Source organism: Paralichthys olivaceus, chromosome 8, assembly GCF_024713975.1.
Source record: "Paralichthys olivaceus isolate ysfri-2021 chromosome 8, ASM2471397v2, whole genome shotgun sequence".
Classification (NCBI taxonomy): domain Eukaryota; kingdom Metazoa; phylum Chordata; class Actinopteri; order Pleuronectiformes; family Paralichthyidae; genus Paralichthys; species Paralichthys olivaceus.
Genome location: NC_091100.1, coordinates 4,008,362 through 4,023,376, shown reverse-complemented (window position 1 = coordinate 4,023,376; position 15,015 = coordinate 4,008,362). Strand labels below are relative to the sequence as shown.

Genomic DNA, 15,015 nt, shown 5'->3' with positions numbered 1-15,015 from the left:
TCCGAAGGTCATAGAAGCTCGGGGATGGTCCAAATGGATCGGGCATAGCCACATTAGTGGAGATGGAACCAACTTCCAAGTCTCTATGACCTTCAGAAAAAAAGTTATTTAAGAATATCTTGAACTCCTATAGGTTTTCAACCCTAACCCTAACCCTAATCACAGCCGAAAAATCAAACACTAATCACAACCCTAACCCTACCCCTTCCAAAGGTCGTAGAAGCTCGGGGGTGGTACCAATGGATCGGGCATAGCCACATTAGTGGAGATGGAACCAACTTCCAAGTCTCTATGACCTACAGAAAAAAAGTTATTGAAGAATATCTTCATCTCCAATGGGTATTCATCCCTAACCCTAACCCTAATAGCAGCCCTAACCCTAACCCTAATCACAACCCTAACCCTAACCCTAATTGCATCCCTAACCCATATTAGGGATTAATTGGAATAACTCCGCGCTGCTTGCTCGAAACGTGCTGAAATTCGGTGTGGTTGCGTGGCAGCCCACCCTTTATTACTCATGAAATGCACAAGTCTCTAGGAGTTTCGGAAAAAAAGTTATTCAAAAATATCTTGTACTTTTTTTTATAGATTTGGTGGTTTCACCATTTCCGAAGGTCATAGAAGCTCGGGGATGGTCCAAATGGATCGGGCATAGCCACATTAGTGGAGATGGAACCAACTTCCAAGTCTCTATGACCTTCAGAAAAAAAGTTATTTAAGAATATCTTGAACTCCTATAGGTTTTCAACCCTAACCCTAACCCTAATCACAGCTGAAAAATCAAACACTAATCACAACCCTAACCCTACCCCTTCCAAAGGTCGTAGAAGCTCGGGGGTGGTACCAATGGATCGGGCATAGCCACATTAGTGGAGATGGAACCAACTTCCAAGTCTCTATGACCTACAGAAAAAAAGTTATTGAAGAATATCTTCATCTCCAATGGGTATTCATCCCTAACCCTAACCCTAATAGCAGCCCTAACCCTAACCCTAACCCTAATCACAACCCTAACCCTAACCCTAATTGCAACCCTAACCCATATTAGGGATTAATTGGAATAACTCCGCGCTGCTTGCTCGAAACGTGCTGAAATTCGGTGTGGTTGCGTGGCAGCCCACCCTTTATTACTCATGAAATGCACAAGTCTCTAGGAGTTTCGGAAAAAAAGTTATTCAAAAATATCTTGTACTTTTTTTTATAGATTTGGTGGTTTCACCATTTCCGAAGGTCATAGAAGCTCGGGGATGGTCCAAATGGATCGGGCATAGCCACATTAGTGGAGATGGAACCAACTTCCAAGTCTCTATGACCTTCAGAAAAAAAGTTATTTAAGAATATCTTGAACTCCTATAGGTTTTCAACCCTAACCCTAACCCTAATCACAGCTGAAAAATCAAACACTAATCACAACCCTAACCCTACCCCTTCCAAAGGTCGTAGAAGCTCGGGGGTGGTACCAATGGATCGGGCATAGCCACATTAGTGGAGATGGAACCAACTTCCAAGTCTCTATGACCTACAGAAAAAAAGTTATTGAAGAATATCTTCATCTCCAATGGGTATTCATCCCTAACCCTAACCCTAATCACAACCCTAACCCTAACCCTAATTGCAACCCTAACCCATATTAGGGATTAATTGGAATAACTCCGCGCTGCTTGCTCGAAACGTGCTGAAATTCGGTGTGGTTGCGTGGCAGCCCACCCTTTATTACTCATGAAATGCACAAGTCTCTAGGAGTTTCGGAAAAAAAGTTATTCAAAAATATCTTGTACTTTTTTTTATAGATTTGGTGGTTTCACCATTTCTGAAGGTCATAGAAGCTCGGGGATGGTCCCAATGGCTCGGGCATAGCCACATTAGTGGAGATGGAACCAACTTCCAAGTCTCTATGACCTTCAGAAAAAAAGTTATTGAAGAATATCTTGAACTCCTATAGGTTTTCATCGTTAACCCTAACCCTAATCACAGCCGAAAAATCAAACACTAATCACAACCCTAACCCTACCCCTTCCAAAGGTCGTAGAAGCTCGGGGGTGGTACCAATGGATCGGGCATAGTCACATTAGTGGAGATGGAACCAACTTCCAAGTCTCTATGACCTACAGAAAAAAAGTTATTGAAGAATATCTTCATCTCCAATGGGTATTCATCCCTAACCCTAACCCTAATAGCAGCCCTAACCCTAATCACAACCCTAACCCTAACCCTAATTGCAACCCTAACCCATATTAGGGATTAATTGGAATAACTCTGCGCTGCTTGCTCGAAACGTGCTGAAATTCGGTGTGGTTGCGTGGCAGCCCACCCTTTATTACTCATGAAATGCATAAGTCTCTAGGAGTTTCGAAAAAAAAGTTATTCAAAAATATCTTGTACTTTTTTTTATAGATTTGGTGGTTTCACCATTTCCGAAGGTCGTAGAAGCTCGGGGATGGTCCAAATGGATCGGGCATAGCCACATTAGTGGAGATGGAACCAACTTCCAAGTCTCTATGACCTTCAGAAAAAAAGTTATTTAAGAATATCTTGAACTCCTATAGGTTTTCAACCCTAACCCTAACCCTAATCACAGCCGAAAAATCAAACACTAATCACAACCCTAACCCTACCCCTTCCAAAGGTCGTAGAAGCTCGGGGGTGGTACCAATGGATCGGGCATAGCCACATTAGTGGAGATGGAACCAACTTCCAAGTCTCTATGACCTACAGAAAAAAAGTTATTGAAGAATATCTTCATCTCCAATGGGTATTCATCCCTAACCCTAACCCTAATAGCAGCCCTAACCCTAACCCTAATCACAACCCTAACCCTAACCCTAATTGCATCCCTAACCCATATTAGGGATTAATTGGAATAACTCCGCGCTGCTTGCTCGAAACGTGCTGAAATTCGGTGTGGTTGCGTGGCAGCCCACCCTTTATTACTCATGAAATGCACAAGTCTCTAGGAGTTTCGGAAAAAAAGTTATTCAAAAATATCTTGTACTTTTTTTTATAGATTTGGTGGTTTCACCATTTCCGAAGGTCATAGAAGCTCGGGGATGGTCCAAATGGATCGGGCATAGCCACATTAGTGGAGATGGAACCAACTTCCAAGTCTCTATGACCTTCAGAAAAAAAGTTATTTAAGAATATCTTGAACTCCTATAGGTTTTCAACCCTAACCCTAACCCTAATCACAGCTGAAAAATCAAACACTAATCACAACCCTAACCCTACCCCTTCCAAAGGTCGTAGAAGCTCGGGGGTGGTACCAATGGATCGGGCATAGCCACATTAGTGGAGATGGAACCAACTTCCAAGTCTCTATGACCTACAGAAAAAAAGTTATTGAAGAATATCTTCATCTCCAATGGGTATTCATCCCTAACCCTAACCCTAATAGCAGCCCTAACCCTAACCCTAACCCTAATCACAACCCTAACCCTAACCCTAATTGCAACCCTAACCCATATTAGGGATTAATTGGAATAACTCCGCGCTGCTTGCTCGAAACGTGCTGAAATTCGGTGTGGTTGCGTGGCAGCCCACCCTTTATTACTCATGAAATGCACAAGTCTCTAGGAGTTTCGGAAAAAAAGTTATTCAAAAATATCTTGTACTTTTTTTTATAGATTTGGTGGTTTCACCATTTCCGAAGGTCATAGAAGCTCGGGGATGGTCCAAATGGATCGGGCATAGCCACATTAGTGGAGATGGAACCAACTTCCAAGTCTCTATGACCTTCAGAAAAAAAGTTATTTAAGAATATCTTGAACTCCTATAGGTTTTCAACCCTAACCCTAACCCTAATCACAGCTGAAAAATCAAACACTAATCACAACCCTAACCCTACCCCTTCCAAAGGTCGTAGAAGCTCGGGGGTGGTACCAATGGATCGGGCATAGCCACATTAGTGGAGATGGAACCAACTTCCAAGTCTCTATGACCTACAGAAAAAAAGTTATTGAAGAATATCTTCATCTCCAATGGGTATTCATCCCTAACCCTAACCCTAATCACAACCCTAACCCTAACCCTAATTGCAACCCTAACCCATATTAGGGATTAATTGGAATAACTCCGCGCTGCTTGCTCGAAACGTGCTGAAATTCGGTGTGGTTGCGTGGCAGCCCACCCTTTATTACTCATGAAATGCACAAGTCTCTAGGAGTTTCGGAAAAAAAGTTATTCAAAAATATCTTGTACTTTTTTTTATAGATTTGGTGGTTTCACCATTTCTGAAGGTCATAGAAGCTCGGGGATGGTCCCAATGGCTCGGGCATAGCCACATTAGTGGAGATGGAACCAACTTCCAAGTCTCTATGACCTTCAGAAAAAAAGTTATTGAAGAATATCTTGAACTCCTATAGGTTTTCATCGTTAACCCTAACCCTAATCACAGCCGAAAAATCAAACACTAATCACAACCCTAACCCTACCCCTTCCAAAGGTCGTAGAAGCTCGGGGGTGGTACCAATGGATCGGGCATAGTCACATTAGTGGAGATGGAACCAACTTCCAAGTCTCTATGACCTACAGAAAAAAAGTTATTGAAGAATATCTTCATCTCCAATGGGTATTCATCCCTAACCCTAACCCTAATAGCAGCCCTAACCCTAATCACAACCCTAACCCTAACCCTAATTGCAACCCTAACCCATATTAGGGATTAATTGGAATAACTCTGCGCTGCTTGCTCGAAACGTGCTGAAATTCGGTGTGGTTGCGTGGCAGCCCACCCTTTATTACTCATGAAATGCATAAGTCTCTAGGAGTTTCGAAAAAAAAGTTATTCAAAAATATCTTGTACTTTTTTTTATAGATTTGGTGGTTTCACCATTTCCGAAGGTCGTAGAAGCTCGGGGATGGTCCAAATGGATCGGGCATAGCCACATTAGTGGAGATGGAACCAACTTCCAAGTCTCTATGACCTTCAGAAAAAAAGTTATTTAAGAATATCTTGAACTCCTATAGGTTTTCAACCCTAACCCTAACCCTAATCACAGCTGAAAAATCAAACACTAATCACAACCCTAACCCTACCCCTTCCAAAGGTCGTAGAAGCTCGGGGGTGGTACCAATGGATCGGGCATAGCCACATTAGTGGAGATGGAACCAACTTCCAAGTCTCTATGACCTACAGAAAAAAAGTTATTGAAGAATATCTTCATCTCCAATGGGTATTCATCCCTAACCCTAACCCTAATAGCAGCCCTAACCCTAACCCTAATCACAACCCTAACCCTAACCCTAATCACAACCCTAACCCTAACCCTAATTGCAACCCTAACCCATATTAGGGATTAATTGGAATAACTCCGCGCTGCTTGCTCGAAACGTGCTGAAATTCGGTGTGGTTGCGTGGCAGCCCACCCTTTATTACTCATGAAATGCACAAGTCTCTAGGAGTTTCGGAAAAAAAGTTATTCAAAAATATCTTGTACTTTTTTTTATAGATTTGGTGGTTTCACCATTTCCGAAGGTCATAGAAGCTCGGGGATGGTCCAAATGGATCGGGCATAGCCACATTAGTGGAGATGGAACCAACTTCCAAGTCTCTATGACCTTCAGAAAAAAAGTTATTTAAGAATATCTTGAACTCCTATAGGTTTTCAACCCTAACCCTAACCCTAATCACAGCTGAAAAATCAAACACTAATCACAACCCTAACCCTACCCCTTCCAAAGGTCGTAGAAGCTCGGGGGTGGTACCAATGGATCGGGCATAGCCACATTAGTGGAGATGGAACCAACTTCCAAGTCTCTATGACCTACAGAAAAAAAGTTATTGAAGAATATCTTCATCTCCAATGGGTATTCATCCCTAACCCTAACCCTAATCACAACCCTAACCCTAACCCTAATTGCAACCCTAACCCATATTAGGGATTAATTGGAATAACTCCGCGCTGCTTGCTCGAAACGTGCTGAAATTCGGTGTGGTTGCGTGGCAGCCCACCCTTTATTACTCATGAAATGCACAAGTCTCTAGGAGTTTCGGAAAAAAAGTTATTCAAAAATATCTTGTACTTTTTTTTATAGATTTGGTGGTTTCACCATTTCCGAAGGTCATAGAAGCTCGGGGATGGTCCAAATGGATCGGGCATAGCCACATTAGTGGAGATGGAACCAACTTCCAAGTCTCTATGACCTTCAGAAAAAAAGTTATTTAAGAATATCTTGAACTCCTATAGGTTTTCAACCCTAACCCTAACCCTAATCACAGCTGAAAAATCAAACACTAATCACAACCCTAACCCTACCCCTTCCAAAGGTCGTAGAAGCTCGGGGGTGGTACCAATGGATCGGGCATAGCCACATTAGTGGAGATGGAACCAACTTCCAAGTCTCTATGACCTACAGAAAAAAAGTTATTGAAGAATATCTTCATCTCCAATGGGTATTCATCCCTAACCCTAACCCTAATAGCAGCCCTAACCCTAACCCTAACCCTAATCACAACCCTAACCCTAACCCTAATTGCAACCCTAACCCATATTAGGGATTAATTGGAATAACTCCGCGCTGCTTGCTCGAAACGTGCTGAAATTCGGTGTGGTTGCGTGGCAGCCCACCCTTTATTACTCATGAAATGCACAAGTCTCTAGGAGTTTCGGAAAAAAAGTTATTCAAAAATATCTTGTACTTTTTTTTATAGATTTGGTGGTTTCACCATTTCTGAAGGTCATAGAAGCTCGGGGATGGTCCCAATGGCTCGGGCATAGCCACATTAGTGGAGATGGAACCAACTTCCAAGTCTCTATGACCTTCAGAAAAAAAGTTATTGAAGAATATCTTGAACTCCTATAGGTTTTCATCGTTAACCCTAACCCTAATCACAGCTGAAAAATCAAACACTAATCACAACCCTAACCCTACCCCTTCCAAAGGTCGTAGAAGCTCGGGGATGGTCCCAATGGCTCGGGCATAGCCACATTAGTGGAGATGGAACCAACTTCCAAGTCTCTATGACCTACAGAAAAAAAGTTATTGAAGAATATCTTCATCTCCAATGGGTATTCATCCCTAACCCTAACCCTAATCACAACCCTAACCCTAACCCTAATTGCAACCCTAACCCATATTAGGGATTAATTGGAATAACTCCGCGCTGCTTGCTCGAAACGTGCTGAAATTCGGTGTGGTTGCGTGGCAGCCCACCCTTTATTACTCATGAAATGCACAAGTCTCTAGGAGTTTCGGAAAAAAAGTTATTCAAAAATATCTTGTACTTTTTTTTATAGATTTGGTGGTTTCACCATTTCCGAAGGTCATAGAAGCTCGGGGATGGTCCAAATGGATCGGGCATAGCCACATTAGTGGAGATGGAACCAACTTCCAAGTCTCTATGACCTTCAGAAAAAAAGTTATTTAAGAATATCTTGAACTCCTATAGGTTTTCAACCCTAACCCTAACCCTAATCACAGCTGAAAAATCAAACACTAATCACAACCCTAACCCTACCCCTTCCAAAGGTCGTAGAAGCTCGGGGGTGGTACCAATGGATCGGGCATAGCCACATTAGTGGAGATGGAACCAACTTCCAAGTCTCTATGACCTACAGAAAAAAAGTTATTGAAGAATATCTTCATCTCCAATGGGTATTCATCCCTAACCCTAACCCTAATAGCAGCCCTAACCCTAACCCTAACCCTAATCACAACCCTAACCCTAACCCTAATTGCAACCCTAACCCATATTAGGGATTAATTGGAATAACTCCGCGCTGCTTGCTCGAAACGTGCTGAAATTCGGTGTGGTTGCGTGGCAGCCCACCCTTTATTACTCATGAAATGCACAAGTCTCTAGGAGTTTCGGAAAAAAAGTTATTCAAAAATATCTTGTACTTTTTTTTATAGATTTGGTGGTTTCACCATTTCTGAAGGTCATAGAAGCTCGGGGATGGTCCCAATGGCTCGGGCATAGCCACATTAGTGGAGATGGAACCAACTTCCAAGTCTCTATGACCTTCAGAAAAAAAGTTATTGAAGAATATCTTGAACTCCTATAGGTTTTCATCGTTAACCCTAACCCTAATCACAGCCGAAAAATCAAACACTAATCACAACCCTAACCCTACCCCTTCCAAAGGTCGTAGAAGCTCGGGGGTGGTACCAATGGATCGGGCATAGTCACATTAGTGGAGATGGAACCAACTTCCAAGTCTCTATGACCTACAGAAAAAAAGTTATTGAAGAATATCTTCATCTCCAATGGGTATTCATCCCTAACCCTAACCCTAATAGCAGCCCTAACCCTAACCCTAATCACAACCCTAACCCTAACCCTAATTGCAACCCTAACCCATATTAGGGATTAATTGGAATAACTCTGCGCTGCTTGCTCGAAACGTGCTGAAATTCGGTGTGGTTGCGTGGCAGCCCACCCTTTATTACTCATGAAATGCATAAGTCTCTAGGAGTTTCGAAAAAAAAGTTATTCAAAAATATCTTGTACTTTTTTTTATAGATTTGGTGGTTTCACCATTTCCGAAGGTCATAGAAGCTCGGGGATGGTCCAAATGGATCGGGCATAGCCACATTAGTGGAGATGGAACCAACTTCCAAGTCTCTATGACCTTCAGAAAAAAAGTTATTTAAGAATATCTTGAACTCCTATAGGTTTTCAACCCTAACCCTAACCCTAATCACAGCCGAAAAATCAAACACTAATCACAACCCTAACCCTACCCCTTCCAAAGGTCGTAGAAGCTCGGGGGTGGTACCAATGGATCGGGCATAGCCACATTAGTGGAGATGGAACCAACTTCCAAGTCTCTATGACCTTCAGAAAAAAAGTTATTGAAGAATATCTTGAACTCCTATAGGTTTTCATCCCTAACCCTAACCCAGAGTCTGAGCGAGTGAGTGACAGAGTTAGAGCTGCAGTCCATCACGTCAACACTGTCCTCCATTGGTTGCGCTTCAGCACTGCAGGTTAACGTCCAGTTTAAAAACGTATTTATTTAATGTTTTTCTTGCTGCCACTCACAGATGCAACAAACATAATGAAATCAAGTCAGTCTGGATTTCACTGCAACAAATATTCACAATCAGGGTTCCCACTTTTACTGTTTTTCATTCCTTCAGAAAAGAATGCAACATGAAGTCAGAGTCAGCAGCACTGCAATGTGTTTATTCAGCAATTTCATGGAGGGGAAATGGGAAATACATGATTATTGTACTGGATACATAAAAATCCTGTTATTTCCTGAAGAAAGGATTGAATACGCCAAGGAGGGCGTTTGTAATTTAGCAGAATTACACAGAACTACTCAAACAACTTCCATGAAATATTGTGCAGGGGTGGGACGTGACACAAGAAAGATAAATTTAAGTCTTTAACAATTTGAGATTGGGCCTTTCCCAACATTTTTGTTTGTCAGGGAATAATTCATCTAGATGAAAAAATGATGTCCGAGTGTGTGAAATTTGGTGTAGATCCTAAAAATATATTTTATTTAAATCTTATATTAAACGGGGGACTGGCAAAGGAATGTGATTTACTGTTATTTGAGTTTTAGAGGAAATAGAGAATTTCTTAGGACAAAACAATTAAACTCTCCATTAAATAAGAGTCGTTTGTTGATTTTCTTCCCAAAGAACCATGAAAATCTTAACGACTGGAAAGAAATTCTAATAAATAAACCCATGTAAATATTATTATTCTCCAGCAGAATCGACTGCTGCGCTGTGGAAAACATGTCCCCTGACTTCACGCTGAGCTGATTCACTGTTAAGGGTTAGAAAATCAATTCAGCTGTAATATAACGAGAGAAAAATTTAACAGACCTTTTCAGGAACTTTCCAAACAACCTTCATTTCATACACATCAGTTTTCTACAACGCTGTGGTTCCCATAAACAGAGTAACAGATTAAATAATAAAACCGTCACGGTGCAATTTACTTCCTCAAACCCCGACAATGCGTTGCTTGTTGTCCTGTTACAATCCATGCAAACGCCTGTTACTGTCCCGGCTGACTATAAACTTCTGTCGCCATTTTCCTGGTTTCACTGAACAGAGAGTGACGGACTGACGCCTCGTGACTCGAGGGGCAGGGAAGTTTCAGTCAGCAGAGTTAGAAGAAGAGAGTTACGCCACAACAGTCGTCCGTCTCCGTCGCGTTTCTTTTCTTTGTCCGTGCAGCACCTGTGTGTGGTGACGGATCAGTGGGTGTGTAGGTGGACGTGACATCTACGTGGCCTGTTTGCCGACCGCAGCTTCAACAATGTGCGACTGTGTCAACACAAAAATCCCCATGCCTCTCTCTCTCTCTCTTACTCCTCCTCGCTTCATCCCCACAGGAGGAGACGGCGTGCAGGAGCATTCAGTGGATTTCTTTTCTTCCATTTTCTACGTTGGGTTTTTTTTGCCTGTAAAAAAATGTACAAAACTGAAGCAAAATTTAGACAACATCAATGCTGCTTAAAAACAAAGTGGATTTTAAGCTGCGGCTGTTTTGAGATCCTCTCCGCTAAGCAGAAATATTTATAACCTGCAGTTCTATAATGGAAAACCATGGAGTGTATGAAAAGATGGACGACACTTCTCCACCTCCTCTCACTATTTAGAAATCGAGACAAAATATCCTGGATACGACTGCTGCCGTCTGAGTCTGTGCAGTTATCATAACATCAAATAAGGAATTAAAATAAAACATGAACACTAACATATACATCAGCGTGATAAGTTTTTAATTATGTTTTATATCTGAATCATCCCAGAGCTTCTGCCACTGAAAAGCTGTGTAATCTTCCATTTGTAAAGTTCACAGACTTTGTGTTTTCTCGTGGATTAGAACGACAGTTTCTGTCCTCATATAAAAGCACAGCCGAACATTGACTGTCTGCTTAAACTCACTGAAGACTCTGTGCACTGTTGACGATAAATCAACATGTCTACTGATGAAGGAGTGAAGTGTTTAATTCCCCACCTGCAGCAGAGTGTCAGCTAAACATTTTCTTTAGTTTAGAGAAGAATCCTCCCTCTTCCTTCTGCTCTTCCTGTCCCTCCTCTGAACTGGTCGCCTTCTCACCAGATCCTGGAGCGCCGCTGCCCCCTCCTGGACACACACACACGCACTGGATCAGCTCAACTACTAACGCTACAACTGATGGCATCACCAGACCTCAGACCTCAGAGACTGGTTGTGTCTGTGTGTCCATCCACACTAGGCTGGAGAAAATGTCTCCATTTAAAAAGGTGGAGTTGAACTCCTATCCCTGACCTGCTGAAGGATCCACGCCGTTGACGGTTCCCTGCACGTCCGTCTCCTCCTCAGCGTAACTAAGCAACAGAGAGCGCTGTCGACGCGTCAGCTTCCTGCAGGAAAACAAAACAGACCAGATACAGTTAAAATATACGAATACAGTGTCGACCAAGTATTTACACACACACACACACACACACACACGGCCTGATTGTAACATTTTCATATTAAAACGTTTTCGAAATTTTAAATGTATAAATCACAGCGGTCCAGATGTTTCTCAGTTTCTCATGAATCTAAAACCACAAGCTTTACTGAGCAGCCCAACATAGATTTATAGCTTCTTACTTGGGGACTCTTATCTTGATGTGAAGATAATGATCTCCGTAGCTGTAGCTGTTCATCCTCCGAATACCTTTCCCCTGCAGCCGGATCACCTGATTGGCCTGACAACTGGTGGGAATCTGAAAACACGCACAATGAACGGGCATCAGTGTTCTGGGAGAAGTGCATGTGGTCTTCATTCAGCAGTAAAATGGAAAAACCACATCACTACCATTCTGCTAAAAGGTTCCTTTTGGCTACAATGCCACAAAAGCACCACTGTGCTCTGAGATCCATTCTGTTCACAGTGTTTTCTCTGCACGGGCTAAAGGGCAAAAGCTCGCAACCGATGGAAAGAAAACATTCAGCCAACGAGAGGAATTGTATGAGTTTGAGATCCTCAAATTATATGATACGAATTTGCATGAGTATCGAAACCTCTGGAGCAAAGCTGCATGATGGGAACACAGGTTTTAACTTAGCACTTAGCTCATTGTGTGTTCCCCCAATAGCTCTACTGACCCATTAACATTTCTTAATTGAGGTCATGAGGTAGAGATTTCAAAGTTTTCAGTGAAGTAGCTCCTGCCAAAGATTTTGAAACCTGCAAATTTAGAGTGCCCGTCACAAAATGACTGACTCGTCAAATCTATCTAAAAGATAATATATTCTGTTCACTCACCACTACACTGATGGTTTGGTAGAGGCCCTGTGCGTTGGCCGTGCCCCCCAGGATGGCTTGAGCTATAGAAATGGGCATGTCTGAGTGTATGTCTGCTCCATTGCGCCTGAACACTGGACTCCTCTGGACCTGCACGGAGATGTTTTTACTTTTAACACATCAAACTTCTCTCATACATTCGCTGATGTTCAGTGTCTCCTGATACTCTGGATGTAATGAATACATTTATTTCATCACATTTGATTGAAATTTGATTTAATATAAAAAGACATATAACAGGAAAAACTTACCCTAAATGTTATGAGGATTTCTTTTATACCTACTGACATGCGCACTGTCTGACCATCTTCCACACCTGTGAGACAAATATCAGATAAATCTTTTTAAATATGTCCAAATCAATGTGTGGATCTTTTAAAGATGCACAGATTCACTGTTTTTTTACAAAGATTAAAAAACATTGAGAATCCAAGAGGATCAACACGTTTAGTACAGTTGTCAAAGAAATTAAAGCTTCCAGGATGAAAACCTACCAGCAGGTACGGGCACAGTGACCGTCTGCCTCTTCTTAGTCTGACCTGACCCTCGGCACAGAGCACAGGGCGTGGTGATGATGGATCCCTTCCCACCGCAGCGTCTGCAGGTGCTGCGCATCAGGAAGGGACCAGTGTTGATTGACTCCTGCAGGGGGCGACACAGACAGCGATGTGCACATATCCTGAGAGAAAATCGAACTGACGGAACAATCGGAGCCTGACGTGATTAAACAAAAGCTCGTCAGGGGTCCTGCAGACGACCTCACATACACATCTGGCTCTGAAACTCACCATGCCAGTGCCGTTGCAGTAGTGACACTGTGACACTCGGGTGCCCGGCTCACTGCCCTTCCCATCACACCTTGTGCAGGAGTCGTCGATGTTCACACTCAGCTCTTTATTCGCTCCCTTTGCTGCCTCTGTGAACGTCAGCTCCATCACAAACTAGGGAAAGACAGAGACGCGCAAAACTGACATTCATATTTCATTGGCCTCTTCCATCCTCATTATTATGTTTGGCTATAAAACACAACTACACATTAAGGATAAAACTTAATGAGTTCTTACCTCTGGGCTTTGTTCGAACATGTTGTTGATATTTCCGAAGCCCATCCCTCCAGTAAACTCTCCAAAGATCTTTCTGAAGAGCTCCTCAGGATCGATACTCGTCCCCCCGGCTCTGTAGTACTGCTGCTGGCTGGCCCCGGCTCGACTGGGGTCGAATCCCGCCGCTCCGTACGTGTCATACTGCTTCCTCTTCACCTCATCGCTCAGCACCTACACACAGAAAGACAATTACAACCTGATGCTGCTGCTCAACTTCTATCTTCTCCTCGTTAGAAGAGGGAACTATAATCGTGACTTTGTTTTTTACCTCATAGGCTTCAGCCAGTTTGGCAAACTTCTCTTTGGCCCCTGGGTCGTCCGGGTTGGTGTCCGGGTGGTACTTCTTTGCCAACTGGTGAGAGATGATTTAACATAAATGAAAATGCGCAGAAAACAGAGAGAACAGAGAAGAAGAGCAGGGAGTAAGAAGATTCAACAGCTTGTTAAAAGTAGACCTCACGATCCTGTTGCTTTATCAAATCTCAACAAAACTATTTTTAATGACAAACTAGTCGACTGTGTAGATGTTGAACGTGCGTCTCTGACCTGGTAATACGCCTTTTTAATGTCCTTTTGTGAGGCGTCACGGGAAACACCCAACACCTCGTAGAAGTCCTGCTTGTTTGTCAGCCTGCTGCTGGTGTGGAGGGATCGGCAGCTGGTGACATGAGGGAATCTCACCCCTGCAGAGAAAAGGATGTAAAGAGGAACTTTATATAAAGAGTACTCCCCACATCATGAGGCTAGAGCAGCCCGGGAGTGGCACCTGAGCAGATCTGCATAAATGTAAAATTAACAGAACGGTTTTTTATATTGTTCTCAAGACACGATCCAGAACTGATGTGATTCCTAAACTGATCATCTGAACTTCTTTTTAGTTTCTCTATCACATGTAGCCGGTCAACAACGAGCTGGTTGAACTTAATATAATAAGAATTAGAACTAAATACAAACATAAAAGTAATGTCAAGCCCCTAATTGTGGAACGGACACCATAACATGTTTCCACTTATATAAGGTTTTATCCATATATTTCCCTCACGTCATTAGATTATCTCGCTATAAGTTAGTTTTATTTCTTTTGTCTCTTCGTATGAACTGAAAACATCTTCTCTCAGGACACGTGACAGTCAGAGAACTCAGACCGTCTGTGGTTCTTGTGTCATAAATAAAGCTGGTTCTCCTCTCCTAACTCCTTGCAGCGTCTCCTTCATTCCTTTCCTCGACCTGGTGACGTTCTCCATCGAGGTGAGGAAGTAAACAGAGGCAGACTTTTGAAATCGCGGCCTCCAGATGATGTAACATCGGCGGGACCTGACATCAGCTGCATCAGGAGCTCCGTCTTAACCTCTGCTCAGATCTCAGTGTCACTAACTTTGACTGTGATGCTAACACTTAGCATCGCACCTGTGTCTCCCCTCAATGTCACCCCGTGTCCGGGTCTCCAGGAGCCGGGGCTGACCGCCGACCCTGCCCGGAGAGCCGGCGGAACCGTCCCCGAGCAGAGCCCCGCATGTCCGGAGGAGACGACGACGAGACGACCGCTGCGGTTTCCAGAAGAAACCGCGGCTGTTAGCCAGCGTGGAGCCAGCCGGGCAGAGGAGGACGCCATTTGAGCGTCACTTCCGGTGTCAGAGCGGATGAGGAAGAATTACCAAAATAAA

At 43.0% G+C, this 15,015-nt stretch overlaps 1 protein-coding gene across 2 annotated transcripts; it reads right to left on the bottom strand.

Moving 5' to 3' along the window:
* Nucleotides 1-9,106: 9,106 nt before the first annotated feature.
* Nucleotides 9,107-15,015, bottom strand: LOC109644728 (dnaJ homolog subfamily A member 3, mitochondrial-like). 2 transcript variants are annotated; one of them, XM_020110170.2, is made up of 12 exons: nucleotides 14,759-15,015; nucleotides 13,898-14,034; nucleotides 13,620-13,703; nucleotides 13,313-13,522; nucleotides 13,037-13,189; nucleotides 12,743-12,890; nucleotides 12,500-12,564; nucleotides 12,210-12,338; nucleotides 11,552-11,667; nucleotides 11,222-11,316; nucleotides 10,928-11,056; nucleotides 9,107-10,367 (listed from the first exon to the last, which is right to left on the bottom strand). In XM_020110170.2, exons 1-11 carry the CDS (start codon nucleotides 14,961-14,963, stop codon nucleotides 10,941-10,943), a joined length of 1,458 nt encoding a protein of 485 aa, XP_019965729.2. In that variant the 5' UTR covers nucleotides 14,964-15,015; the 3' UTR covers nucleotides 9,107-10,367; nucleotides 10,928-10,940. The 2 variants fall into 2 exon arrangements, with proteins under 2 accessions (XP_019965729.2, XP_069386199.1); XM_069530098.1 differs by lacking the exon at nucleotides 10,928-11,056.